The 27,061-nt window shown below is 39.4% G+C and overlaps 1 protein-coding gene and 2 non-coding genes across 3 annotated transcripts in view; 2 read left to right on the top strand and 1 right to left on the bottom strand.

Annotated features, from left to right (window-relative positions):
• The window catches only part of LOC124606615 (p21-activated protein kinase-interacting protein 1-like), a 75,315-nt gene that overhangs the window by 3,686 nt on the left and 44,568 nt on the right, over nucleotides 1–27,061 (bottom strand). The window contains exons 4-5 of the mRNA XM_047138601.1: nucleotides 17,231–17,351; nucleotides 3,171–3,528 (exon numbers count right to left, since the gene is read on the bottom strand). Of these exons, the coding sequence (XP_046994557.1) occupies nucleotides 3,171–3,528; nucleotides 17,231–17,351 (479 nt within the window). The remainder of the gene's footprint in view (nucleotides 1–3,170; nucleotides 3,529–17,230; nucleotides 17,352–27,061) is intronic.
• Nucleotides 5,952–6,024, top strand: Trnaa-cgc. Its single transcript has one exon. It is a non-coding gene; the product is annotated as a tRNA-Ala (tRNA).
• Nucleotides 8,351–8,425, top strand: Trnat-ugu. Its single transcript has one exon. It is a non-coding gene; the product is annotated as a tRNA-Thr (tRNA).

Genomic DNA, 27,061 nt, shown 5'->3' with positions numbered 1-27,061 from the left:
GTACAGAGACTCATTAAGTTATCTTTGCTGCTGCCATACATGTGGCCGTACAACATTTTACAGAAGACTTCATTTTTAAATAACTTGTTGTTACCTACTTCCCAGAGAAAATACAAAATTACCATCATCACTAACAACATTTTATGTACACAGCTGAATAAAGGTCTCATCCAACTTTTCCTGCTTTAGGATCTTCAGGGATAAACATCCATGCTGTTCCTGCACATTTTTTAATGTCATCTACAGACCTTTCACTAAACTGTCAACTCTTTTTTTTCCTTGTGTCTAGAAATCCAGCAAAGAACTTGCTTGGTCCATCAACCACCCATGAAAGTGGCTACAAATCTTTACTACCTCCAATTTATTTTCAGTCCAAACAGACGTAAAACGAAATCAGTAATACACACTGATTGCACACTTTTTTCAGACAAAGTGGGAGCTATATTTTAACTACCCTGTATAGTTTACCATTTGTATTATTCCATTAATGCTTCTGATGTCCACCCAAAGGTTGTTTTCATCTGCCTTAAAATAAAAAATTGCACCAACTGGTTCTACGACTTTGTTGTCACTTTGTAAAATTTTCTCTTTGATACAACGGTCACACATTATTTATATGATATCAGGCATACTTTCAAACTTGCTCTGTTAAGTTTTACATCCACTGTTGAACATAATCTGCACTAGAGGCAAAAAAAATATGTTGTCCTCAAAACAAAAGTGGTTTAGATACTTTCCATTAACATGAACTCCTCCATAATTTCCTCCAGGTATGACAAGGATAGTTTTAGTGATATGAAATCTCTTTACCTTATTCTATTTTTAATTCTTTATTTCTCACTACTTTAAAAATCCAGCAGAAGCTGTAGTATTCACGCATATTTTCTGAAGAACAATAACATGGATTGAATCAAGTGCTATTAGTACAGATTTCAGTGAAACTGGCTCAAAAGCTTTCTCATAATCTATGAACTGTAGACAAAGTAGTAATTCACATTCATTGCTACATTCTATAATTTCATTCTTGAGTTGCAACTGGCCCACTGTTCTACATCCACTTCTAAAGCCAACTTGTTTACCTACTTAACTAAAATCTAATTATTTTTGCCCATGCAATTGGTGTTCGTGTTATTGAATTTCTTGTACATTATGGAGAGATGGCTCATGAGTTACTAGCTTTCCCCCCCTTCCTATTGTGTGAAGTACAATAATTACAGTATTCTGAGGAATTGTCTTCCTCTATGGATACCTTTTACAATTGTGGAAGTTAGTTTCAAATAACGTTGCCCTCAACTTCAGTCATTTGAAATGAAACACAGTCTTTTTGCTCATTACTTCAGAACACACATTTTCAGCTGGCTACTGGAAGAACATTTTGATCATCACGTTGTGGCCTTCTCTGTTAAAAGCTACAAAAATACTTTAGTCATTGCAGCTTTCTAAAATGAATTAAATATTGATCTCATAATAAGTGCACAGGATTGTTACCTGATCCAGGCATGCAGATATGATGTGTCAAATCATTCTGGCAGATATGCTGACAATTTGAGCCATAAAATAAATGTACACTGAAGAGCCAAATAAACTGGTACACCTGCCTAATATCGTGTAGGGACCCCGTGAACATGCGGAAGTGTCGCAACACGATGTGGCATGGACTCTACTAATGTCTGAGTAGTGCTTGAGGGAATTGACACCCTGAATCATGTATGGCTGTCCACAAATCTATAAGAGTACAAGGGGGTGGGGATCTCATCTGAACGGCACGTTGCAAGGCATCCCAGATATCTTCAATAATGTTCATGTCTGGGGAGTCTGGTGGCCAGCAAAAGTGTTTGAACCCAGAAGAGTGTTCCTGGAGCGACTTCGTAGCAATTCTGGATGTGTGGGGTGCCACACTGTCCTGCAGGAATTGCCCAAGTCCATCAGAATGCACAATGGACATGAATGGATGAAGGTGATCAGACAGTATGCTTACATACGTGTCACCTATCAGAGTCATTTCTAGACATGGTCCCACATCGTTCCACAACATTACAGAGCCTTTACCAGCTTGAACAGTGCCCTGCTGACATGCAGGGTCCACAGATTCATGAGGCTCTTCTGTCGTCGTCGGTCCTATTCCTGCAGGATCTTTTCCCAGTCGCAGTGATGTAGGAGATTAGATGTTTTACTGGATTCCTGATATTCACGGTACACTCGTGAAATGGTCGTACAGGAAAAATCCCCACTACATCACACCTCGGAGACGGTGTGTCCCATTGCTCATGCGCTGACTATACCATCGCGTTCAAACTCACTTAAATCTTGATAATCCGCCAACGCAGCAGCAGTAACCGATCTGACCACTGCGCCAGACACTTGTTGTCTTATAGAGGTGTTGCCGAGCACAGCACTGTAGTCTGCCTGTTTACATATCTCTGTATGCCTATACCAGTTTCTTTGAAGCTTCATGTATAATGAGATTTCTAAGTCTCTCTCAAACTCATTGATAGATGGTATGCTTTAAGTTGTCCAGTCAGGTTGACAATTCTTTTTTGCACACAATATTTTGATGACTAACCTAACCACCAATTTCAGGTGCTGTTAATGGTTCCTCTATTTGTACTCAGTGATTGGAATTCAATCAGCCTACATGGACAAATGGAATTGGAGGGGGGGGACCAGAATTGCTGTGTTCACAGGTCCCACCACAATGAAAACCTCAGAAATAGCAACAAAGTCAGAAGAAATAGAGAAATATTTGTGACACAGAAGACACAAATTTCACAGCTGTGCTATTACACCCGATGATGATTAAAAATATTCATATCACAGACTAAAGCGTTAACAAACAAAAAACATAGAAAAGAAAATGGTCTGAAAATTAATGTAACAATCTCTTTTTGTTTATTTTATGTCTCCTAGTACAGTATTATCAAAATGCAGACAATCAAAAAATGGCATAAGTTTGGTATAGGTAATACGTTAACTTTTTGGCTGATACTTTGTCAGTAAAGCAGTCTAATTTTGATTAGTGAGAATATGATAAATATTTTTTTTCCTCAAGGAGCCTCTTCAAAAAAGGGGTGTCATCTTATATTCAGGCTTGTCTTACACTCGAGTAAACACAAACAATGATCATGTAAATACGGTATTTAACTATACATAATGGATACACTATTCCCTACCTTAAATTGCCACAGCTTTATTTGACCTCCACTAGAAGCACTTGCAAGCCATGTGGAACTATCAGCCAGAGTAATAGCACCGGTTGCTTTCACCCTGTCCTCATGAGCCTTCACTTCCTTTGTGGGTTCCCCACTCTTCTCGTTCAGTGAATACAGTGCTATATTCCCTCCCTCACCAGCCAGGGAAAATATGTCTGAAGTGAGAAAACAAGCACAGCATACTCCCCACTGCAACTTTAATGAGCACTTGATACCAGCAGTTTCCACTGAGTACACATCTGCTCGTTTCCCACCAGGCAGCACAATGTAATGAGAACCATCAGGAGACCAGATTACACCTGACGACCACCGGCTTTCCCTGTCCAATGGAGTATAAGATTTATTTTAGTAAACACAGTGAAACAGGAATTAATTTTGTTCACAGAAAAGTAGCAGATATCCCAGTGAGTAATTATTGCCAAATAATACACAACCAACAATTCAAAAGCTGTGGCAAAAAACAACATGCACAATGACATTTACCTCCATAATGCCACAAAAATTTAAAGACACTGCAAGATATACAAAAGATAACAACACTCAAACAAAGTGAACTACTTGAAAATAAATGTATGAATAAGAGACTGAGAAAAAAAATCTGAAACCATTAAACTGCTTACACAAGCAATCAACGTACACAGTGTTCACACTGTCGATGTAGCGAAATATTGTTATTTTGCACAATCAGAAGAGTTGCAGAGTACTTCATGTTTCCACATTTGAAAAAATTTTAAAAATATACACATTATTTTTATTTTCTGCACCAGAAAGTGGGCACCACTTTTAAGAATACATGAGATTTTCTTCACTGCAATCAATGTACAACTGGTTTTAAATAATGATGTCACAAATTATTACAGTAAACATGATTTAAGCAGTAAGTAAATGTGGTGAGAACATAGATGAGAGAGGCCTATGTTAAGAGACATATGATACAATATTATGGAAAGGATAGTTGCTATCACCATGTGGCAGAGATGCTGAGTTGTAGATAGGCACACCAAAAAGACTGTCATATAATAAGATTTCTGCCAATGAGGCCTTTGTCAAAAATAGGTGTCACACACACACACACACACACACACACACACACACACACCCGCGCGCGCGCGCGCGCGCACGTACACAAAAACATGCGTGTACGCAAATGCAACACACACACACACACACACACACACACACACACATGACCACAGTGTCTGGAAGCTGAAGCCAGACTACCAGACTATGATAGTCTGACTTCAGCTACCAGAGACTGTGTGTGTGTGTGTGTGTGTGTGTGTGTGTGTGTGTGTGTGGGCGCACGTGCGCGTGCCATCTTCTACTTTTGACAAAGGCCCTGTTGGCCAAAAGCTTATTTTGTGACAGCGTTTTTGTTGTGCCTATCTGTGACTCAGCATCTCCGCTACACGGCGAGTAGCAGCTATTCTTTTCATAATATTGTTACATTCCATCCTTGATTTTCTATTGTTAAATTGTAGAAATATTGGAACACGTGAGGCAATACTGACCCTACGACTAATCTTAGAAGCTAGATTGAGAAAAGGCAAACCTACATTTCTAGCATTTGTAGACTTAGAGAAAGCTTTTGACAATGTTGACTGGAATACTCTCTTTCAAATTCTGAAGGTGGCAGGGGTAAAATACAGGGAGCGAAAGACTATTTACAATTTCTACAGAAACCAGATGGCAGTTATAAGAGTTGAGGGGCCTGAAAGGGAAGTAGTGGTTGGGAAGGGAGTGAGACAGGGTTGTAGCCTCTCCCCAATGTTATTCAATCTGTATATTGAACAAGCAGTGAAGAAAACAAAAGAAAAATTCGGAGTAGGTATTAAAATCCACGGAGAAGAAATAAAAACTTTGAGGTTCGCCAATGACATTGTAATTCTGTCAGAGACAGCAAAGGACTTGGAAGAGCAGTTGAACGGAATGGACAGTGTCATGAAAGGAGGGTATAAGATGAACATCAACAAAAGCAAAGCGAGGATAATGGAATGTAGTCGAATTAAGTCGGGTGATGCTGAGGGAATTAGATTAGGAAATGAGACACTTAAAGTAGTAAAGGAGTTTTGCCATTTGGGGAGCAAAATAACTGATGATGGTCGAAATAGAGAGGATATAAAATGTAGACTGGCAATGGCAAGGAAAGCGTTTCTGAAGAAGAGAAATTTGTTAACATAGAGTATAGATTTAAGTGTCAGGAAGTCATTTCTGAAAGTATTTGTATGGAGCGTAGCCATGTATGGAAGTGAAACATGGACGATAACTAGTTTGGACAAGAAGAGAATAGAAGCTTTCGAAATGTGGTGCTACAGAAGAATGCTGAAGATTAGATGGGTAGATCACGTAACTAATGAGGAGATATTGAATAGGATTGGGGAGAAGAGAAGTTTGTGGTACAACTTGACAAGAAGAAGGGATCGGTTGGTAGGACACGTTCTGAGGCATCAAGGGATCACCAATTTAGTATTGGAGGGCAGCGTGGAGGATAAAAATTGTAGAGGGAGACCAAGAGATGAATACACTAAGCAGATTCAGAAGGATGTAGGTTGCAGTAGTTACTGGGAGATGAAGAAGCTTACACAGGATAGAGTAGCATGGAGAGCTGCATCAAAGCAGTCTCTGGACTGAAGACCAAACCAACAAGAAGACAGGTGATATAAAAAAGCAAAAACTGGAAATACAGCAGTGGTATAAACATCTCCTAAGAACTGTGTTAATTGAGTATAAATGGAAAAACCAAGCGAGGTGGTGCAGTGGTTAGCACACTGGACTCGCATTCGGGAGGACGACGGTTCAATCCCGTCTCCAGCCATCCTGATTTAGGTTTTCCGTGATTTCCCTAAAATCGTTTCAGGCAAATGCCGGGATGGTTCCTTTGAAAGGGCACGGCCGATTTCCTTCCCAATCCTTCCCTAACCCGAGCTTGCGCTCCGTCTCTAATGACCCCGTTGTCGACGAGACGTTAAACACTACCCACCACCACCACCACCATAAATGGAAAAAATAGAGGATGGAAATAAATAAGTAATTCTTTTGCATACGACATAAAGTCTCAATAATGTTAAGCTGATCTATTATTTCACATTTATATTAAAACCTGCAGTTGTTAGTTACTTAAAAGCTATTTACATAATACACTTCAGTAAAGCATATTTGCTCATAATATACAGGGTGTTTCAAAAAGAATATACGTATTTCGAATGCATATATTTATTAAACTTTAAGACATTTGAATACGAAACTTTACACACATATTTATGAGCCTCTCAAATTCAGAATACAGATGTTCAATGTGCCCTCCATCAGCGACACGAACAATATCACGTCGATACTCAGACTCCTCCCATAATCAGGCAAGCATGTCCTTCATCACTGATGTTATGGCAGTACAGATCCAGTTTTCAACTATTCCAGGTTCTGTGGGAGTGGTGGCACATAAACATTGTCTTTCACGAAACCCCACAGGAAGACGTCAGGGGTGTCAAATCCGGTGACCATGGAGCCCAGCTGAGACATGCTAAGTCGCCAGCTCCTTGACGAGCAATCCAACGGTTCGGTAGATTTCCACTCAGATATTCACGCACTTGGCGACTCCAGTGAGGGGGTGCCCCTCTTGAAAAATGAAGTTGTCTTCCTGCAGCCTCGGAAACAACCACTTTTGTAACATAGTGAGATACTGCTGACCGCTAACTGTTTTTCCATCAAAGAAGAAGAACAGATGACTGGGGTATCACACTAAACACGCTGACTTTGGGCGAATCTCGTATATGTTCAATGGATGCATGTGGCTTCTGTAGGCCCCAAATTCGAACACTGTGTTTGTTTCCTGACCTCTAACGTGGAAAGTCGCTTCATCAATGAACACAATGCATTGTGCGAAAGTGTTATCATTGTCAATAGCATCAAGAATCTTGTTACAAAATGCCACACGTTTGCATTTGTCATCAGGACACAGAGCTTGTAACAGATGTAACTTGTATGGCTTCATAACCAACCAACGTCTCAAAACATGCCAAACTGTTGCTGTAGGCAGTTGTAACTCCTGATTGGCACGACAAGTTGATTTTGAAGGACTATGTTGGAAAGCATTTTGAATTCATGCAACATTTTCTTCAGGGACGCGAGGGCAGCCAGGACTCTTTCCTTTACATACACATCTTGTATCTCGAAATTGTCAATACCATCTGCGAATGTTGCACCCATAAAGAGGATCAATTTGGTACCTCAGCCTGAAACGTCTTTCACTGTAATCATGGTATTACACTTCACAAACTTGAGAACACAAAATGATTTCTGCTGCAGAGTAGCCATTTTAAACATATGACAGTTACCAAGCAAAACAGAAGACAACTGACATTTAATGGCTATTAATATAAACTGGACTATGTATTTGTTTGCCCAATAGCTGAGCCGTGATGCAGCGATCAATAGTTTGGACAAAATAATACTTTGTAATACATATATTCTTTTTGAAACATCCTGTATTTATTGCTTAAGAATCCTTCAAGTAAATGAGATTAAACCCAAGTTATGACAAGATCTATGACACAGTCTTACAAACTCTTATGTTTACAGAGATTGTTGCTGTTAAGCATCATTTCAAAAAAAAAATCATAAATTGACACCTCCTGAGTGCAGCGAATTGGTGTCAGTGACAGTTTCACAGTAGTAGCTTACATTTGATAGTGAAAGTCTCGCTCTAAATGACAACAGAGCTAATTTTTATTTACATCTACATCTACATCTATACTCCGCGAGCCACCTTACGGTGTGTGGCGGAGGGTACTTATTGTACCACTATCTGATCCCCCCTTCCCTGTTCCATTCACGAATTGTGCGTGGAAAGAACGACTGCTTGTAAGTCTCCGTATTTGCTCTAATTTCTCGGATCTTTTCGTTGTGATCATTACGCGAGATATATGTGGGCGGTAGTAATATGTTGCCCATCTCTTCCCGGAATGTGCTCTCTCGTAATTTCGATAATAAACCTCTCCGTATTGCGTAACGCCTTTCTTGAAGTGTCCGCCACTGGAGCTTGTTCAGCATCTCCGTAACGCTCTCGCGCTGACTAAATGTCCCCATGACGAATCGCGCTGCTTTTCGCTGGATCATGTCTATCTCTTCTATTAATCAAACAAGCCCTCGGTGGCTCAGATGGATAGAGCGTCTGCCATGTAAGCAGGAGATCCCGGGTTCGAGTCCCGGTCGGGGCAGACATTTTCAGCTGTCCCCGTCGATGTATATCAACGCCTGTCAACATCTTAAGGTCTTGATTTAATTATCATTTCACTCTCATTAGAGGTGATCAACGGATCACATTCCAACTCCTCGCTTCACAACTAGACTTCTCTGTCGGTAGTGCTAATTTTTATTTATTGTTGCCTATTGCTTTCATTCAATCTTTTGTGGATGGAATATGGATGCTGTGTGCACACAGAGGAGGAGCTGACTGCAACAGTTGAAGACACTGTTGGCCACTGTCTGCCTTCTGCGGTGCTGCCTCAGGGAGTAGCATGGGCCACCTCAAGTAATTGGGACATTGCATACCAAGTGGTCTAGAGGTTCCCATACGAAAATCACTGATTTTGATGAGATTCTACATCAACAATAACACAGGTTCCCAAAGAACATTGGTAAAGTTTCACAATCACTTCTGAAGATATAGTTATGTGCATGACCCCATAGCACAAATATCAACAGTGCACCTACGAGTTTTCGGCAACTTTGAGAGATAATATATCTGGTAATATTTTCTTGAAACAAAATTACACCATATTGTACAATTTTCTGTGCTCTCTTGAACAAAATAAGAAAAACAGATTTCCTGAGTGATTTGCATATGGATAATTTGAAGAAAGTCTACCAAAAACCTTGACACTTGAAAACAATGCGAAGTTCAGCTTTCTGTAACTCTGGAAATAATTGTGGGGTACACCTGAAACCTTGTACATAATAACTTTGCAATACATGGTATTAAAATATAAAATTTCCTTCTGATATAAAAATATCATTCACCTAGTGCTTTTAAACAGTTTACAAATGAGGGAAAAGTTGATGATTTTTCTGGAAATGCTAAAAAAAAGGCTATTTTTGGTCCACTTTTACAAAAAGGAGTCTTATGCAAACTCTTTCAAACCATTTTCATTAGAAATATCTTATTCTAAACCGTCTAAGAAAACTATATTTGGCTTTGAAATGCGACATATAAAGAGCTAAAAATTTTTTTTTAGCAAGGACTGCATTTTGAAAATGGGCTCAAATGCTGATGATACTCAAATTAAAGCCGATATCTTTTTCTAAGTTCTAAAATTGTTTAGCACTCGCTGGGAGAGGCAGTATCAAAAATATTGATGACTATGAATTAAGAAAATTCCGAATAACTCACTAAGCTTTTTTTTTTTTTTTTTTTTTAAAAAAAAAAAAAAGGGGGGGGGGTGTCTTTTGTCGTGACTTATTGTGACATATTTCAGTCTTTTCTTTCCTGCTATAACTGCACCATCAAACTGGTTATAAACTTCACAACTTAACTGTGCATTACCGAGGCAGTGGAGATCATGGCAGTACAAATGTTGCATTACAGCTGCAGCACACATTGTGTAAACAGCTGGCAGCTTTTACACCATTCTTACATTGTGTAAATTTTTTTGAAGTTCACAACAGTTTTCCTGACTTTTTTTGCACACATTCATTATATAGAGAATTCGTATGTATCTCTGTTGTGTAATTCTGCTGATGATTTACTTTAATTCTGGTTTAAGCTCTAGCATACTTTTGTGTTCGCATAGTTTGTGGTTAATGTGGAACATTAATGCACATATAAAAAATTCTATACATGTGTTGGTATGGTCCATGGTGGCTTAACCATAGCTGGTTCCCTTTAAAGTGAGAAAACCAGCATACCCATCACCATAGGGGCCACACCAGGTAGCTGTGCAACAGCAGCCATGGGTGAGTTTCTTTACCACAGGCTCCCAAAAGTAATAAGGGTTTCTTTACACAGGATCCCAAGCTGATGATACATTCCTACAAGTGTCTGAGGCCAAAACTAGAAGTGGTCTCTTTTAGAATCCTAAGCTTATGTTTACTTCAAGTTACTTGAACTTTTTTTACAAGTTTCATTAAATTGCTGTACAATGTCATGAGGAGAATTATACTGTCAACTAGATGCTGTCATTGATGGATTGTTCGGGAACAAATTTGATAAGACAGAAGCCAAAAAATTACACTTTTCAAATGTGATTACCTCACATTATTAGAGCCACACAAAAGAGAATACTATTTTGCTTAATCTACAATCCTTATTGACAACCATTACATAAACAAAGATTACGTCAGCTGCACGCCAAATAATGATATGGTTAGAGAAACATTAACACAACTATTAACTGTCAAAGTGCAGAGTCCTACCACTGACAACTGAATGCACATGGCATGTAGGTGTCTGACTTGCATTTGCCAGAGAAGGTGTAAGTGGATGAGGAAATGCTGGCAGTGGTCTGACATGTTCATATTTGTCAGCCTGGGTGTTATCTGTGGATGATGGTGACACGCTTGCTTTGTTGCTTTGCCCAGCTGTCACTGCCGCCGGATATAAAAACCGTTGTGGCAGATTGTGCAGGTGCGCCACTGCATATTCTTTTTATTGCATTCCTTCTTCCATTTCATTTTTGTAAAAAGAATTCTATAAAGATGAATGCTGTACATGTCTCTAAAAAGACAAAAAGGACTACTTACTTGCAGTTTTTCTGACTCAAGCTCATTTCCCAGTCATCAGGACATATGATATTATCTTCCTCAGACAGTACTAAACAATTGTAGATCATAATAAAAGATGTCACATTTAATTTGAGTACCAGCAGAATATTCTCAATGCACCTCCACTTAGTCATTCCTTTTTAGGACCTCATATGCTCACATTGCAAAACCAAATACAGTTTTTAGGTGGTTTAGAACACAGATAGCCTAATGAAAATAGTTTAAATGAGTTTTCAGGAGTTTGTTGGGCCAAAAATACCCATTTTTGACATTTTTAGAAAAACTGTCATCTTTGCCCTCAATTTGTAAACTACAGGAAACCAGCATGAGAATGAAATTTTATATTCTTGACCTCGTAATGGTAAGTTATTATGTGCAAAGTTTTTCAGGTTTATGCTGCAGTTACTGTCAGATCTAATAAAAGTTAAACTTCACACTTTTTCCAAGAATGTATTTTTTCAACCACATTTCTTCACCTTATTGCTATTTTTTAGCACCTTATTTGCTCGCATTGCAAAACCAAATATAGTTTTTATGCTGTTTCGACCATGGTCTTTCTAATGAAAATGGTTTAAAAGAGCTCGCAGAAGACTCCTTTTCTTAAAAGTAGGCCAAGAATAGCCACTCTTGGCAGTTTTAGAAAAATTATGAACTTTGCCTTCAATCTGCATAACTATTGGAAAGCAGTAGGAGAATGAAATTTTACACTTTAAGACCCTGTACTGCTAAGTAATCACATGCAAAGTTTCAGGTGTGTACTGCAATTACTTCCGAAGATATAAAAAGATAAACTTCACACTTTTTTCAAGAGTATTTTTTCAGCCGACTTTGTTTCAAATTATCATTATGCAAATCACTCAGGAAATCTTTTTTTTATTATTTCACTTATGAGAGCACAAAAAAATTATATAAGATGGCATTGTTTTGTTTCTTTCAAGAAAATATTACCGGAGACATTATGTCTCAAAATAGCGGAAAACTCATGGATGCACTGTTGATAGCTGGGCCATGGCGTTCAGCAAATGACTGTACCTCTGGAAATACTAAACTGATGACAGCAAAACTGTACCAATGTTCACTGGGAACATTTGTGAATGTTCACATAAATTTTCAGCAAAATCTGTTATGTGGGAACTTTTTCCAGAATTAGACCACTTGGCACTGAATAGCCCAACTGTTCCTCCCATGGGTTCTGCTGCTGAGACACCTTTCAGCATATCTGACATAGAGAAACCACACTCACTGCTGGGCTAATGTCAGGTTGCAACCTGTTCGGGTCGCTTGAGGTGGACAGTGAGTGTGGCGACTGGCCATCTACTCTCGTTCATTCACCTACGATTGGACAATAGTGGATGCTGCCTCAACATGGTCCCTGCAGGCAGATGGAGGTGGTTGCTAGTTACCAGGAGTTTCAATGTTATGAGAGCCCATTATGCAATTAGTGTCCAGGGCTGGAAAGAAGTTTAACGTGCACTCGGTATGTCTGCTGGGGTGACCACATCCAAGACATGAAGGAAAGCCTGCCTGTGGCTGTCAAGGATGCAAAGTCTGTCACCTGTAAGTTGTGGCTCATGTCAGCAGCAATGGTGCCTGTCAGTTGGGTTCTGAGGCTATCCTCAATTTGTGTGGATGGCTGGCAGAAACAGTAGAAACTGCTGACCATGCCCTCAGGGTGCAAGCACATCTTACAATTCAGTATCATACCCACAACTGATCAGCATTCTTTGATTTGGGACCAAGTGGACAGTCTCAGAAAGAGGCCAGACAATTTTCAGATGGCCTTGGCTGCAGATTTATGGACTGCATTATGGGATGTAGAATTGTAGTATTCCCCTTGGTAGGTAAGAGTTTCACGATCCCTAAGAAGTATCTACTTGTGCTTCGAAATGCTTATGAACTGCAAGTGGCTTTTTTACAGCTGTGTAATAGTTTGAAGGCCTCTGATGATTGCTCACCGGTCAACACACAGTGAGCAAAATCAAACTGCGTTGATAAAGACACTTCAAACTTCTAGATTTTAACAGTAAACTGCTAACATATTTGTAACAAAACCTCTGAATGTATCACTTTCCAGGAAAGCTGTCGCACTGTAGACGTGCATGTCTACTGAGTGTCAAAATTGAGTCTGATTGCAAAGTTATTTGCAAGTTAGGTGAAGTCAAGTTAATCACTGGACTTTTTACCAGCCACCTGATCCCGCCATACCAGTCATGAAATCATTCAGAGAAATTCTATGCTCAGTAATGCAGCAGTACCCAATCATCCAGTACTAGCGGGAGGTGACTTTAACCTATTGAGTATAGACTGGCGGTTGTCTATGATTTCACTGCAGGTGAGGGTTCAAATGGCTCTAAGCACTATGGGACTTAACATCTGAGGTCATCAGTCCCCTAGACTTAAGAACTACTTAAACCTAACTAACCCAAGGACATCACACACATCCATGTCTGAGGCAGGATTCGAACCAGCGACCGCAGCAGCAGGGCAGTTCCGGACTGAAGCACCTAGAACCGCTTGGCACAGTGGCCAGCACTGCAGATGATACACACAATCTTGCTAAGTAGTTCCAAACACATTATCTTAGAACTGTTGTAATGGCATGAGCCAACACAAGAGCTCACTGTTGTTAAGTACACTGATCGCCGCAACCCAATGATGCCGTGTCACCCGACTATAAGCTGCAGCTCGACTTTATGGTCAACGACCAACAAAGTTACCGCACCCTGGCACACTTTGGCAGTGCTACAGCACTTGTCATATGTGACAGCTGCAGCAACCACTCAACAACAAACACTGAAAGGCTATTAATCTTGTAAAATTTCTCATCTTATTGTAGGGTCAAGTCACAGTGGAAAATAGTGCCCTGAATCATGTTAAGATTTACGTGGGGGACGATAGCAACTGGAGTAAAGATTTATGACTGGGCAAAATGAGTTGCCTTAATCAGGCAAGAAATGTTCCACATCTTTACCAATAATGGCATCTCTCCAAACTTGTCCTCAACATATTCTATGAATAACAGGAGTTCAGTTGTTAAGAAGGTATTCTCATCCATCCTTGTAAAAAACAAGGTATTCAGGGAATACTGTCCCACATTTTGACACCACTTTTCCTCCTCTCATAACGTAGCCAAGAGCAGGAATGCCAAACGATTTTAATTGTTAGCTTCATAATTATGAAGCAGTGCTGAAAAGTATTGGCACTGAATTTTTTAATCTGTTCTCAGTATCAGTTGAGGTATTTCATGTCATGCATATTACTCAATTGACTTTCTCACTTCGCTAAAGCAAATTGCAAACCTCTGCTGCTAGAGGGCTCCAAACTGTAGCGTGTAACACGGTGGTATGTAATGTAACTATGTCGGGGTATGAGAAACAGCATTTTGCAATTGAGTTTCCAACTGGAGAAAACGCACCCTCAATTGAAATCCATAGAAGAATGAAAGCTAAGCACAGTGATAATTGTATCAACATCAGTAATGTGCAGCATTGTGTTGTTCATGCTCATAATGAAGGAAATGTGGCGCTTATCTCAACATGTATGACAGAGCTTGGAGTGGACAACTGCGCACGGCAACCAACAAGACTCATCAGAATCGATCTAATGAACTCATCAGAGAAAATCGTCGGATAACACAGACACAGCACTCAGGTAAGTGTTGCATATCATCAGTGTGTGTACAGGCCATGCCTGCAAAACTGTGGTACTGACAGCCGTTTACACGCTGGGTGCCTCAAATGCTTACTCCTGAGATGAAACAGAGGAGACTGGACATCTATCAGCAATTTGTTTTGTGGTTTCAGCATAAGAGTGATGATTTCCTTAACAACACTGTGACAGGTGATGAAAGCTGGGTTCACCATTTTGACCCCAAAAACAAGAGTGCATCAGTGGAGTTTCACCACAACAGATCAGTGATGCCAAAAAAGTTCAAGACCATGTCATCAGGTGGCAAAGATCATGTTCACAGTCTTCTGGGATGTTCAAGGTGTGGTGCATTTACAGCTCATGCCTAAAGGCTCCAATACAAACTCTGCAAGGTACTGGAAGACCCTCTGAAAACTGAAAGCACCAATTTGAAGAGTTCAGTCACGCAGCCACACATGAAGCACCCCTTTCCTTCAACGTAACAATGCCAGATCACACACGAGCACTGTGACATCTGGAACAATCTGACGCCTTGGGTTCGCTGTCATCCACATTATCCCAACTCTTTCCCATCCGATTTTCATTTGTTTCCAAAACTTAAAATACACCTTGAAGGTCTTCACTTTGACAGTGATGAAGCAATGCAGTCAGAAGTGAGGCTGTGGCTATGTCAACAAAGTCATACATTCTGCAGTGACAGTATCAACAAACTGGTCTCTCATTGGGAGAAATATGTTCTAAAAATGGATTAAAAACAGTCTTGACCGCAATAAAATATTTAGTTGCATTAGATACTAGTTTCGGTCATTATGTGATCATTTTCATACAGTTTATACCATGATGGTTCAAATGGCTCTGAGCCCTATGGGACTCAACTTCTGAGGTCATCAGTCCCCTAGAACTTAGAACTACTTAAACCTAACTAACCTAAGGACATCACACACATCCATGCCCGAGGCAGGATTCGAACCTGCGACTGTAGCGGTCTCGCGGTTCCAGACTGTAGCGCCTAGAACCGCACGACCACTCCGGCCGGCCATGATGGTTGGTGGTGACAGTAAATGGAGCAGGTGCTGTGCATTCACAAACATCAACTGTTCAACTGATTTTAATCCACTTTTAAAGTATTTTAGCCAGACTGCTTTGTTGTCCACAAGAAAAGTTCTAAAAAATTACAGAAATTTTTGTTATTGGCAGGATGACTATGTTGGGAAATAAATATGTAGACATGAAAAACAAAAATACGTAGTACTAATAGAGTTTGTTTTATTTAAAAAATTTTAAAGTACATTTTATTTTTATTTTAAAATCTTTAAGAGTTTTCACATAAAATATTCGGAGGCATTACATTCTCGTACTATGCCTAGTTGATGAGGCTGCTGTAGCCTCAAAGCCACCAGCTTGTGAACATAATCCATTTCATTACGGATTTTCTGTACTGGTGACATAAAATCCAACAAAGGTCCCCTATTATGGGTGTCACCAAACCACAGCAATGGTCACCTGAGAATGAGTGTTGCTTGGAGTGACAGAGGACCCAAAGATGGGCACGTACTCTCTGACTTGTGTGGAGAGTTCTCAAGTCATAAACCAGCATTCTGTTCCCCAAATTGTCCAGGAGGGTACAAGAGTGCAGGTACATATCAAACTCCTGACAACAGACTCTCTACCATGTTGGGTTTCACATATGCTGTGTTATTTAAGAAGAAAAGAGGTCCAGGATCATCATATTGAGAGAAGATGGTACATTGGATATTCTTTCCTGTAAACCTTGCACTTCTGAATAATTCACAAGGAAGAGGCTAAATCCTAATGGGGAACTGTGAACATGAAGTGTAAAATAAGATAAAAGAAAACAATAATGAACCAAATTAGGAGCTGGGTAGACATCTGGTTGACATCAAGATTGCTATCATGGAGAATGTAAATGAGAGGATACGATAGATAGAGGTGGCTATTCCAATGCATAAAAAGGAAGGAGAACTGTAACAGCTTGGGGCACCATGTTACTCAAGAGAAAGTCATGAGCCGGATGTCTCCACATCTCTTTTAAAAAACAAGTCTTGACAAATAATACAATTAAACAAAAGTAAGGGATATAGCAGTTATACACATTAACAATTCAGATGACAGAGTTTTACTGGTTCCCAATGAGAATTACACGACACTCTTCCCTAACGGCTGAACTGTCTACACTACTCATCACTAAATGAAATGTAATTGTGATTGTGATTGTCTCCCGTAAACTGAACAGCAAGATTGTAAAGGGGCAAAACCTTCATAAGAAAGTTTGTGCACACAAATATTTGCTGAAATCGAATTTCCCACTATTCAGAACAATCAAGCTTATTACTTTACAATAGAAAATACAGTTTTTAATTAGAGGGGCTGATACATTTTGCAAAATTGATTTCTGTTTCAGGTAATATTGGAACATGCAGTAAAAGAAATAAATATGGTATACCAAATTCCAGTACAACTTAATGGAAACAGTGACACATGAGACTCAAAAATAAAGCTTAAATAAGCATTCTATGTAGTTCAATTGACAATGACTTGTTGATGCTAAAAGATTTAAATTTTTATTGAGTTTGAAATTATTTGTTGTAACTTACTTCCCCAAGTTGGTGACATATGCTTTACGGCCTTTTATGAGATTCCATGTCCTAAGTGTACCATCTGTACCCAGTGACAAAAGCAACTTTCCTGTTGGATGTACACTCATTGATGTTACAGCTGAAAACAATCACATTACAATAAAAGTTTTAAAATTAATCTCAATATTACAAAGCAGTGAAACACAACATCGGGCAGTTACAACATCACAAGTTATAATCATCATCTCTTAACAAGGGAAATTTCATTCAGATGCTTATTAAACTTGTAATGAGACATACGGGCTGATCAGTACTATGCTGAAGGGAACACACAAAACAGGTAACAAAGCACAGTTTCTTTCTGCAAAGAAGTGAGAACAATTGGTTAATTGTTAAGGGAGGGCTTTGGGAACGAGGGGGGAGGGTGGGGGGGGGGGGGGGGGGGCGGGTGACAAGTCACCCACAACAAACTAACAAAGCCTGCTACAGAGTGAGCATCATCAAAGCAAACCCATAGTGAAACCACTACCAGACGCTATTTATGAAAGACTCTCTCACAACTACCGTGACCAGCAGATGTGTTTGTTACTACTAACTGTTGCTGATGTTCAACAAATGTTACATGTCAGCACAGAATACATTTCATTGCAGTGCAGTTTTGTGAGTGCAGTTGTGCTTGTGTAAAATGCCACGTTCCTTCCAGGAGAGGATAGCTGTAGCTGAAACCTACACTTGTTCTCAGTCATTAGATGAAACACAAAGTGTTCATAGAAAAATTTCTGAAATTCAGTAGCTCAGTGAAGAGCACCATAAAAGGTTTAGTTAAAAACTGGCATGCAACTGGTACAGTTTCCAGTGTGCAGACCCAATACCTTATTTAATGTCAGATGAGGCATATCATTTATCAAGCTATGTTAATCCACAGAACACGATGTACTGGATGGCGAGGAATCCTCAAAAGATATTTGTCCATCCACTTCACAAAAAGAAAATTGAGAAAATTATTATTTAGTGTGCCGTGTCTGGTAACTGTGGTGTGGTGTAATGATTCTTACCTGGTTCTCATAGTATCTCCTCAGTACCACAACTCCTGATCACCATGATCTGAAGGTCTAAATAAGTATGAGACGGTATTTACTCACAAGGGAACCGCCCCATCGCACCCCCCTCAGATTTAGTTATAAGTTGGCACAGTGGATAGGCCTTGAAAAACTGAACACAGATAAATCGAGAAAACAGGAAGAAGTTGTGTGGAACTATGAAAAAATAAGCAAAATATATAAACTGAGTAGTCCATGCGCAAGATAGGCAACATCGAAGATAGTGTGAGCTCAGGAGCGCCGTGGTCCCGTGGTTAGCGTGAGCAGATGCGGAATGAGATGTCCTTGGTTCAAGTTTTCCCTCAAGTGAAAAGTTCACTTTTTTTTTATTTTCGCAAAGTTATGATCTGTCAGTTCATTCATTGACATCTCTGCTCATTGTAATAGGTTTAGTGTCTGTGTTTTGCGACCGCACCGCAAAACTGTGCGATTAGTAGACGAAAGGACGTGCCTCTGCAATGGGAACCGAGAACATTTGATCGCAAGGTCATAGGTAAACCGATTTCTCCAAAGGAAAACACGTCTGATATATTCTATACGGCACTGGTGACGGCATGTGCGTCACATGACAGGAATATGTTGTTGACCTACCTAACTCCAACACTTGGCAAATGGGTAAAAAGATTCTTCTACCTTGCCCGATTTAGGTTTTCTTGTGGATGTGATAATCACTCCCAAAAAAGTGATGAAAACATAAGAGTTTCCAGAATGAGATTTTCACTCTGCAGCGGAGTGTGCGCTGATATGAAACTTCCTGACAGATTAAAACTGTACGCCCGACCGAGACTTGAACTCGGGACCTTTGCCTTTCGCGGACAAGTGCTCTACCAACTGAGCTACCGAAGCACGACTCACGCCCGGTACTCACAGCTCTACTTCTGCCAGTATTTTGTCTCCTACCTTCTAAACTTTACAGAAGCTCTCCTGCATAGGGAGAGGTCAGGCCCATAGGGCGGGTGCTCGAATGTCTCCCACTTGAGTTGTTTTAACTTCTGACACCATTTAAGACATGGGGACATGTGTTATCACGAAGCAACATGGAACTTGGTGCACTGTTCCACAATGGTGGTTTTCAACAGACATGCTTTGCCTTATGTCATCTTCATTTTCCAATGGATGTCTACCAGTGTTTGTCCTTCAGCAGCCAGGAAAAGAATAAGAGCACACTGATCTCGTTTGGGTGCATTTGTCAATAATATCAGCATGGTTCACACTACTGCATTTCCTGCTCACACATCAGAAAGGCGACACCTAGTCCCTTGCCTACATGATAGTTCTCATATACCCACATTGTAGTCATCCTATGTTGCATATACACTATAGTAATGCTCCCAAATGGAAACTTTTTGACTGTCTCTTATAAAATGTTCATTAATTTAGGTTACAGTAATCACTCAAACGTCACTAAAGTTCTTGAGTTTCGTAGATGTTTGTGTGCATATTTGCATGTACAAAATGTGCATGACTGTGGATTGAGTCAACATTAAGAATGCACCAGACATAGGTCTTACTTGTGGGCTTTTGAACAGCAAACTGCCAATTTTCGGTCACATCCAACTACTTATAAACAGGTGTAAGAATAAACTATTATTCTGTAAACTATGAGCAATCTAAGGAGAAGACAGATTGCTGATTACTGTAAAGAAGACAACTGAAGTTGCAGACAAGCATAACTAAAAGACCCTTACACATCAGCTTTTGGCCACAGCCTTCGTCAGAAAAGTAAACACACACACATTCATTCACGCAAGTAAGCACATATCATGCACACACAACCATCATCTCCAACAGCTCAAGCCAGAATTCACCTGTCACACTGAATGGAAGCACAAATCTGGAGGAGGCAGGGAAGGGGAAATGGCAGCAGTATACAGTTAGGGAGGGGAGAAGGAAGGGAGAGGGGGGAGAGGTGGAGGGGGGAAGAGAGAGAGGGGGGAGGGGGGAGAGGGGGGGGAGGGGGAGAGGGAGGGGGAGAGGGAGAGGGAGAGGGAGAGGGAGAGGGAGAGGGAGAGGGAGAGGGAGAGGGAGAGGGAGAGGGAGAGGGAGAGGGAGAGGGAGAGGGAGAGGGAGAGGGAGAGGGAGAGGGAGGAGCACTGTCTGGCAGAATGTGCTGGTGTTAGACTGTCAACGCTGGTCCAAGCTGCCGGAAATGGCAGTCATCTACGCGTGAGGTGTGCTTGCTTGCATAAATGAATATGGGTGTGTGTGTGTGTGTGTGTGTGTGTGTGTGTGTGTGTGTGTTTACTTTTCTGATGAAGCCTGTGAGTGAAAGCTAATGTGTAACTGTGGTTTAGTTGTGCCTGTCTGCAACTTAACGTGTCATCTTCACGGTAAGTAGCAATCTATCTATTCCTCAATTGCTGACATTCCAACCTGGAGGTCTCCATTTTTTATTTTGCGAACCATGTTATGCTTTGAAAACCAGTTCGGCCGGATTTTTTTAGGGTAAACTACAAGAAATAATGTGATTTTGGATTACCAAAAATGTTGCTGGTCAGAAATTTAGAAAAATACATGGAATTGTTATTCACAGGGCTGTGGATCCCCTTGTTTACATGCATGCACCATATTCCAAATTAGTGTAAATTACACAAAAGTACTAATTAGCAAGTTATTAATCAATGCTGTAAGTCATTTTATACAGAAAAGTTCAGGTAACAAAAGTAAGCAGCTGAAAGTCAGAATCTAACAGGGATAGAGGCAAAATCTGCAATGAAACTTGTTAGTGACTTAGAATTTCAAGTTCAATTATTTTGGAAGCTAATTAGTTTTAGGTAATTTAGAGTATGTTACTGGAAAGTCGGAATGCTTAGCTACAAATGGTGTGTGTCACTTTTCTGAAATATACTGATAACTCCATAAGGATCTGCATGTTTGTGAACTGTGGCACTCACAGCAGTTTATTGCATTTTCTATTTATGAGTGCCCTAATAAAAGTCAATTACATCAATGTAAACAGAACAATGAAAATGATAACTTGAACAGCAAATTCAAATTAAATCAAGTCTAAATAAGAACTTGTGTAAGTGTTTCACGCCAATAGATAACTGTATTGAAAGTAAGATAAAACTTGGCAAAAATAACTAAATAAAAACCTATTTTGGGAGCAGAAAAAAAAACATATTAGATTGAAAGAATTCACCATGCTATGTAACAGTGTGATCAATATTTTTTGACTGGACTGGCAATAGACAATTTTTGAAGAACTCTGTGCACAACTGGCTGACAATGAAAAAGATACTGCTTCTTCCAACAACATGGAGCAGCATTTCACACATCAAACATTTCAGTGAATCACATTTATGCACTTTTCACAAATGAACAAGTTGAGAGCAGCGTATAGTGGCCTCCACATTTGCCTGGGTTGTCTACTTGGTTTTTCTTTTTTTTCCTTGGGGCTACTTACAGGAAAAAATGTATACATCTAACTCGCACAATACTGATGAGCTGAATGTGAACATTCAATGAGAAACCAATACAATTGATAACAGAACCTTTTTGTCTGATGACTTCCAATAGAACCTGCAGAGCACAAAAGTGCATTGATGCCCAGAGCTATCATTTAGAACATCTTTTGTAACAATAGTGTTAATAAATACAACACTTAAATTGTGTATCATTCAAAAAATTTCATTCCAACAAAACCTACTGATTCTGCAGATGTTATGTTATAGGTTTGGTTTTATGTTGCTCACCCTGTATAAGTTGAAAGGAGACAAATATTATGAAAAATGTGTCAGCAGGAGCAGGGAGGGGAGAGAGCCAAATATAGTAAATTAGCAAGTATAAGCATTAATGATGGAAGGAATAAACAGACTGTGATGTGAAGATGGATACATATTATGCTTGTGTCTGTATGTGTGGATGGATATGTGCGTGTGTGCGAGTGTATACCTGTCCTTTTTTCCCCCTAAGGTAAGTCTTTCCGCTCCCGGGATTGGAATGACTCCTTACCCTCTCCCTTAAAACACACTTCCTTTCGTCTTCCCCTCTCCTTCCCTCTTTCCTGATGAGGCAACAGTTTGTTGCGAAAGCTTGAATTTTGTGTGTATGTTTGTGTGTCTATCGACCTGCCAGCGCTTTCGTTCGGTAAGTCACCTCATCTTTTTATATATATATATATATATATATATATATATATATATATATATATATATATATATATATATATATATATATATATATATATATATATATATAATTTCTCCCACATGGAATGTTTCCTTCTATTATATATATATATGAACTTACAGGTTTCCTGGGGGATGGAGGAGATGAATAAAGTAAAACATAAAACATCATAGTGGAGGAAATGACTGACATTTAATATCAAGGTGTAAGAATTGCAGAACTTACAGGGTAATAAATGAACAAGGAATAGAATTCAAGAAGTATGCATGAAATACATACTGGAAAGATGGCCACAGGAGAACTGGTGTTAACGAAAAGTATAATTTATTCTATGATGTAGTCATAGGTTACTCTGAAAAGTATTATTACAAAAATTAACCTGAATTGGCAGGGTTAAATCGCTTTAATAACTGTATTGTAAAGGTCTTAGTGGAGTCATCCCAGCAATAAAATTTATGTATTTTCAAGAAAAAAATAGTCCTCCACCAAGATGATACTGGACAGAAAAATTAGGAACATTCTTTAAAAGTAAATAATAAACTGATCAAATATAGCCTCAAAATTGCACACATAAATAACTTTTGTTCTGTCAGTGGTATATGATTTATGTACAATCATTTCCTTAATAGATGGATTTCAGTTTCTAAAAAAAAACATTTAAAGCATTTTTGGTAAATTACAACTACGTACTACATCTCCAAATGATGTTTTCATTGTTATCAACTCTCTTAAAAATAGATTTCCAAGTCGTTATGAAGAAATCAATAGCAAAATTATAAAAAAATTGTTCAGTTCAGCTTTGAAAATTACTAAGTTACTTATGTAATAAATCATTTCATGGCAGTATTTTCCCCCAATATACTACCATATTTACTCGAATCTTAGCCGCACTCGAATCTAAGTTGCACCTGAAAAATGAGACTCGAAATCAAGGAAGAAAAAATTTCCTGAATCTAAGCCACACCTGAAATTGGAGACTCGAAATTCAAGTGGAGAGAAAAGTTTTAGGCTGCACCTCCAAATCAAAACAAAGTTGGTCCATTGTAATATGAGACACAATTAGGTCGAACGAATGACGATACAGCTACAGTAGTTTGGTTCGGATCATAAGCTTAGCAGTTAAGCTTTAGCAGGTAGCCATTGCTATGCGTCAGGCGCTCCATCCGTATTTACACGGGTACCCTTCCTTTTTCAAGTGCTTCATCTGGTTTGAATCGATTGCTTATTTTTCTTTGATCTGATAAGTGCCGTTCTCTTTGTTATAGGTGTTTACGTCACTCTAAGCTGAAAATGCAGTACTGTACTGTGTCATGCATTGTTTGTAGCATTCTGATAATGAGTGTTTATGGCCTGTCGCTGCTCGCGGCATGGCTTGCTTTTGTGCACGCTACCGCCGCTTTTTAAAGAGAGAGAGAGAGGAATTGTCTCTTTAGCAAAACAATGGCAAGAGACTGCTATTTGTTATTACTTACACCACTGCTTTCTTTGATAATGATCAACAAGAACCAAATAATAGACTGCGTATCATAGAAGATGTTCTGAACGAAAGTTTAGCGAAAACTTTTCCTCTGTTTGAAAATCTTTGAAGACACCTCTTTAGCACATTACATTCTGCACAGAAATTAGAGTCATCTTATATTTAAAAATCTAGTCAATTGCTGTGCTTCATTTCTGACTGTATCACTATTAGGCATAAGAATAATCTGAATATAAAGATGACATGATATGTATATTCTTCCGCATTTGCTGTTGTCTCGCTCTAGTTTCGTAGTTTATTAGGCAGACAGGATTTAAATGAGACATCAGCAAACACGAAAGAATACATGGCAAAATTTTTATATTCATATTATTCTTATGGTGAAGTGAATACTGCATGTGGTTAACAATTCATAAATGTTCCTATTAGCAACCATCTCTTCTCACAGGTAGGAAAGAATTCAGAATGTAGAGCTGGCCATATTGACAAACATCCCAAACAGTTTTGTCAGTCAGATTTTCGTAGTACATTGAAATGCTGCTACATTCGAAGATGAACAATGCGGAATTTGCATTTACTTAGTAGGATAATGTATGAAAATGCAGTGGTCGAAACTCGGGGCAGAGAAAATAGCTGTGTGGCGGTGACATTTTTCATGTCTGGTGCAAAGTGATATCAAAAGTGCGCAAGAGGTTTTTTTTGGTCATGTGTCGTTTTTTATCTTTGCCGTAAGACTATAGAGTCTCCTAGATAAAGTTACTTCTCTGTTGTTTTTTTTAGTTTCTTCTCATTGTGAGTTTTTGCAAATAAATATTTTTTCGTTAACTCATTATACCAGACGGCCACAGTTCGTCTGCCACTTTTTTTAAATTTTTATACTGACGCAGAGGTTTTGGCGCCAGTATTTATATTTGTGCCTGCAAAGCATGCCTGTGTAGCGCTACATATATTCGACAGCAGAAGTTAGTTGTGGCGGCACCTACCAACATTTTTAAGAACTTCCGCTTACTTTACACTCAATTCTAAGCCGCAGGCGGTTTTTTGGCTCAGAAAAACCGGAAAAAAAGTGCGGCTTAGATTCGAGTAAATACGGTAAACTGCACTGTTTCAAATCAGTTCACAATGAAGGAGCTAAAACAGCAAAGAATTACCAATCCATCTAACTATTAGCAGTAGCATTTTTTTTTTCCAATATCATGTACAAAATCATTTTTAAATACTTAATACACAAAACATTCTCAGTAGCAAATAGTTTTGATTTAAAAGAGGACTGGTAACTGATCAGGTTATATTTACCTTGCCAAATGATATAGCCCACCAAAAACGATACGTAAGAAATTACTGTTTTACCACTGGAAATATTTTGTAACTTAGCATATGCTTTTGATAGTGTGAACAGGTAAGAGTCCCTGTCTCCCCCGTCACCCCCGCCCCCTTCATCCCCCCTTCTTTAGGTCAGTGTGTTAGATGCATCAAGAGATAAGCCTGGAAAAGGCTACAGTCATCAGTCATACATGCTGAGGGACTTGGTGCTGAAGCACACACATTTGCCACAATTACTTCAGTATTATGGATAAGTAAGTTTGGTGTCAAAAAGGGAGACAATAGCAAAGTTCATATATTGTTGCTCTGATGTTTATCAAAGTCTGAATGCGAACTATGATGAGATGGAGATCAACATCTTGGAAAGTTCAATGTGATTTAGAGAAGGACCAGATAAAATTCAATTGGAAAAAAGGACTTTAGAAGAAAGGATATGTGAGGCTCTTCATTCCAAGTCTATACCACAAACATACAATTAATGAATTTGTATACTGCCATGTGGCACAGTGGCTGGGAACTGAGGAATGCCTCTTTCATGCAGTTCATAATAAAGCTGGCATAGGATGGAGCCACTCTGGTACCTACAGCTATTTCCCCTGATTTGTTTGTATATCTGGCACTCAAATACCTGAAAGGGTATGGGTAAGGATGATGACAGCTAGTGTGAAAATGAATGACATTTTTGAAGAGCTTTTGATGGGCACTGGGAGAGGCAGAGTTCGGAGACAGAGAGTCCATGTGTGTGTGTGTGTGTGTGTGTGTGTGTGTGTGTGTGTGTGTGTGTGTCTAGAATGTTAGTCTAGGGAACAACAATAACATGAAAGGGACCAAGGCATGGATGTGAGATCTATAGGAAATGGTCAGAATCTTTTATGTATCATGTGTCCACCTTGATAGCCGAGTGGTCAGCGCGGCAGAATGCCATGCAAAGGGGGCCAGGTTCGATTCCTGGCTGGGTCAGAGATTATCTCTGCTCAGGTACTAGGTGTTGTGTTGTTTTCATCATCATCTCATTCTCACCAACACACAAGTCACCGAAGTGGCGTCACCTCAAAAGACTTGCACCAGGCGACCGGTCTACCTGACAGGAGGCCCTCGCCACACAACATTTCATTTCATGTATCACATATGCCTCCTGGTAACTTGGAGGTTCTGGTCCTCAAGAGCTAAGGTGCATTCTGTTGGGGTTTTGAAATCTGTCACAATGGGACAACTGAGATGGCTATCTAAGATTTTCTTCATATAGAGAGGATTTGAAACTTACTGTCTGGACATCAACATCCTAAATAAGTATGATGTAATTCTAAAACTTACATAAAACAAAAACCTATGAAATTTTCTTTGAAGAGTAGCAGATTTCTGAGTGTTGTTAAAGAGTTTATTTTATTTATTTAGAGGAGCCTCTATGGGCTGCATCGAAACAACCAATTTCATTTTAGTGTCTAGGTCTTGTTCTTGTTCCAGCCTTGATTTCCCGCCTGTATCTTCTGAGCCAACCCAGAAATGCCTGTTTATGCTCTTTGGACAAAGGTCCTCTCCATCTTTTGGATGTTTATGCCATTTTAAAACCTTGGTAGTTGTTAACCAATCTTCTAAATTTGTTCCTGTCAGGAATTTCTCTCTCTGAGATACCAATCTGCCTAAGACCTTTTTTCACATTCTTCACACCATCTCGGCCTTGTTTTCTAAGATTGGACGAAACTCCGTATTCTTTTTGTTAGTCGGTCACCATCCATCCTCATGAGACGAGCATAAAATAACAATCATCTCTTCTTAATGGATGCTGTGATAGGTTCTGTCTATCTGTACAAGTCTTCA

This window comes from Schistocerca americana, chromosome 3 (genome assembly GCF_021461395.2).
Source record: "Schistocerca americana isolate TAMUIC-IGC-003095 chromosome 3, iqSchAmer2.1, whole genome shotgun sequence".
Lineage (NCBI taxonomy): Eukaryota > Metazoa > Arthropoda > Insecta > Orthoptera > Acrididae > Schistocerca > Schistocerca americana.
This window is presented reverse-complemented; position numbering and strand designations above follow the sequence as displayed.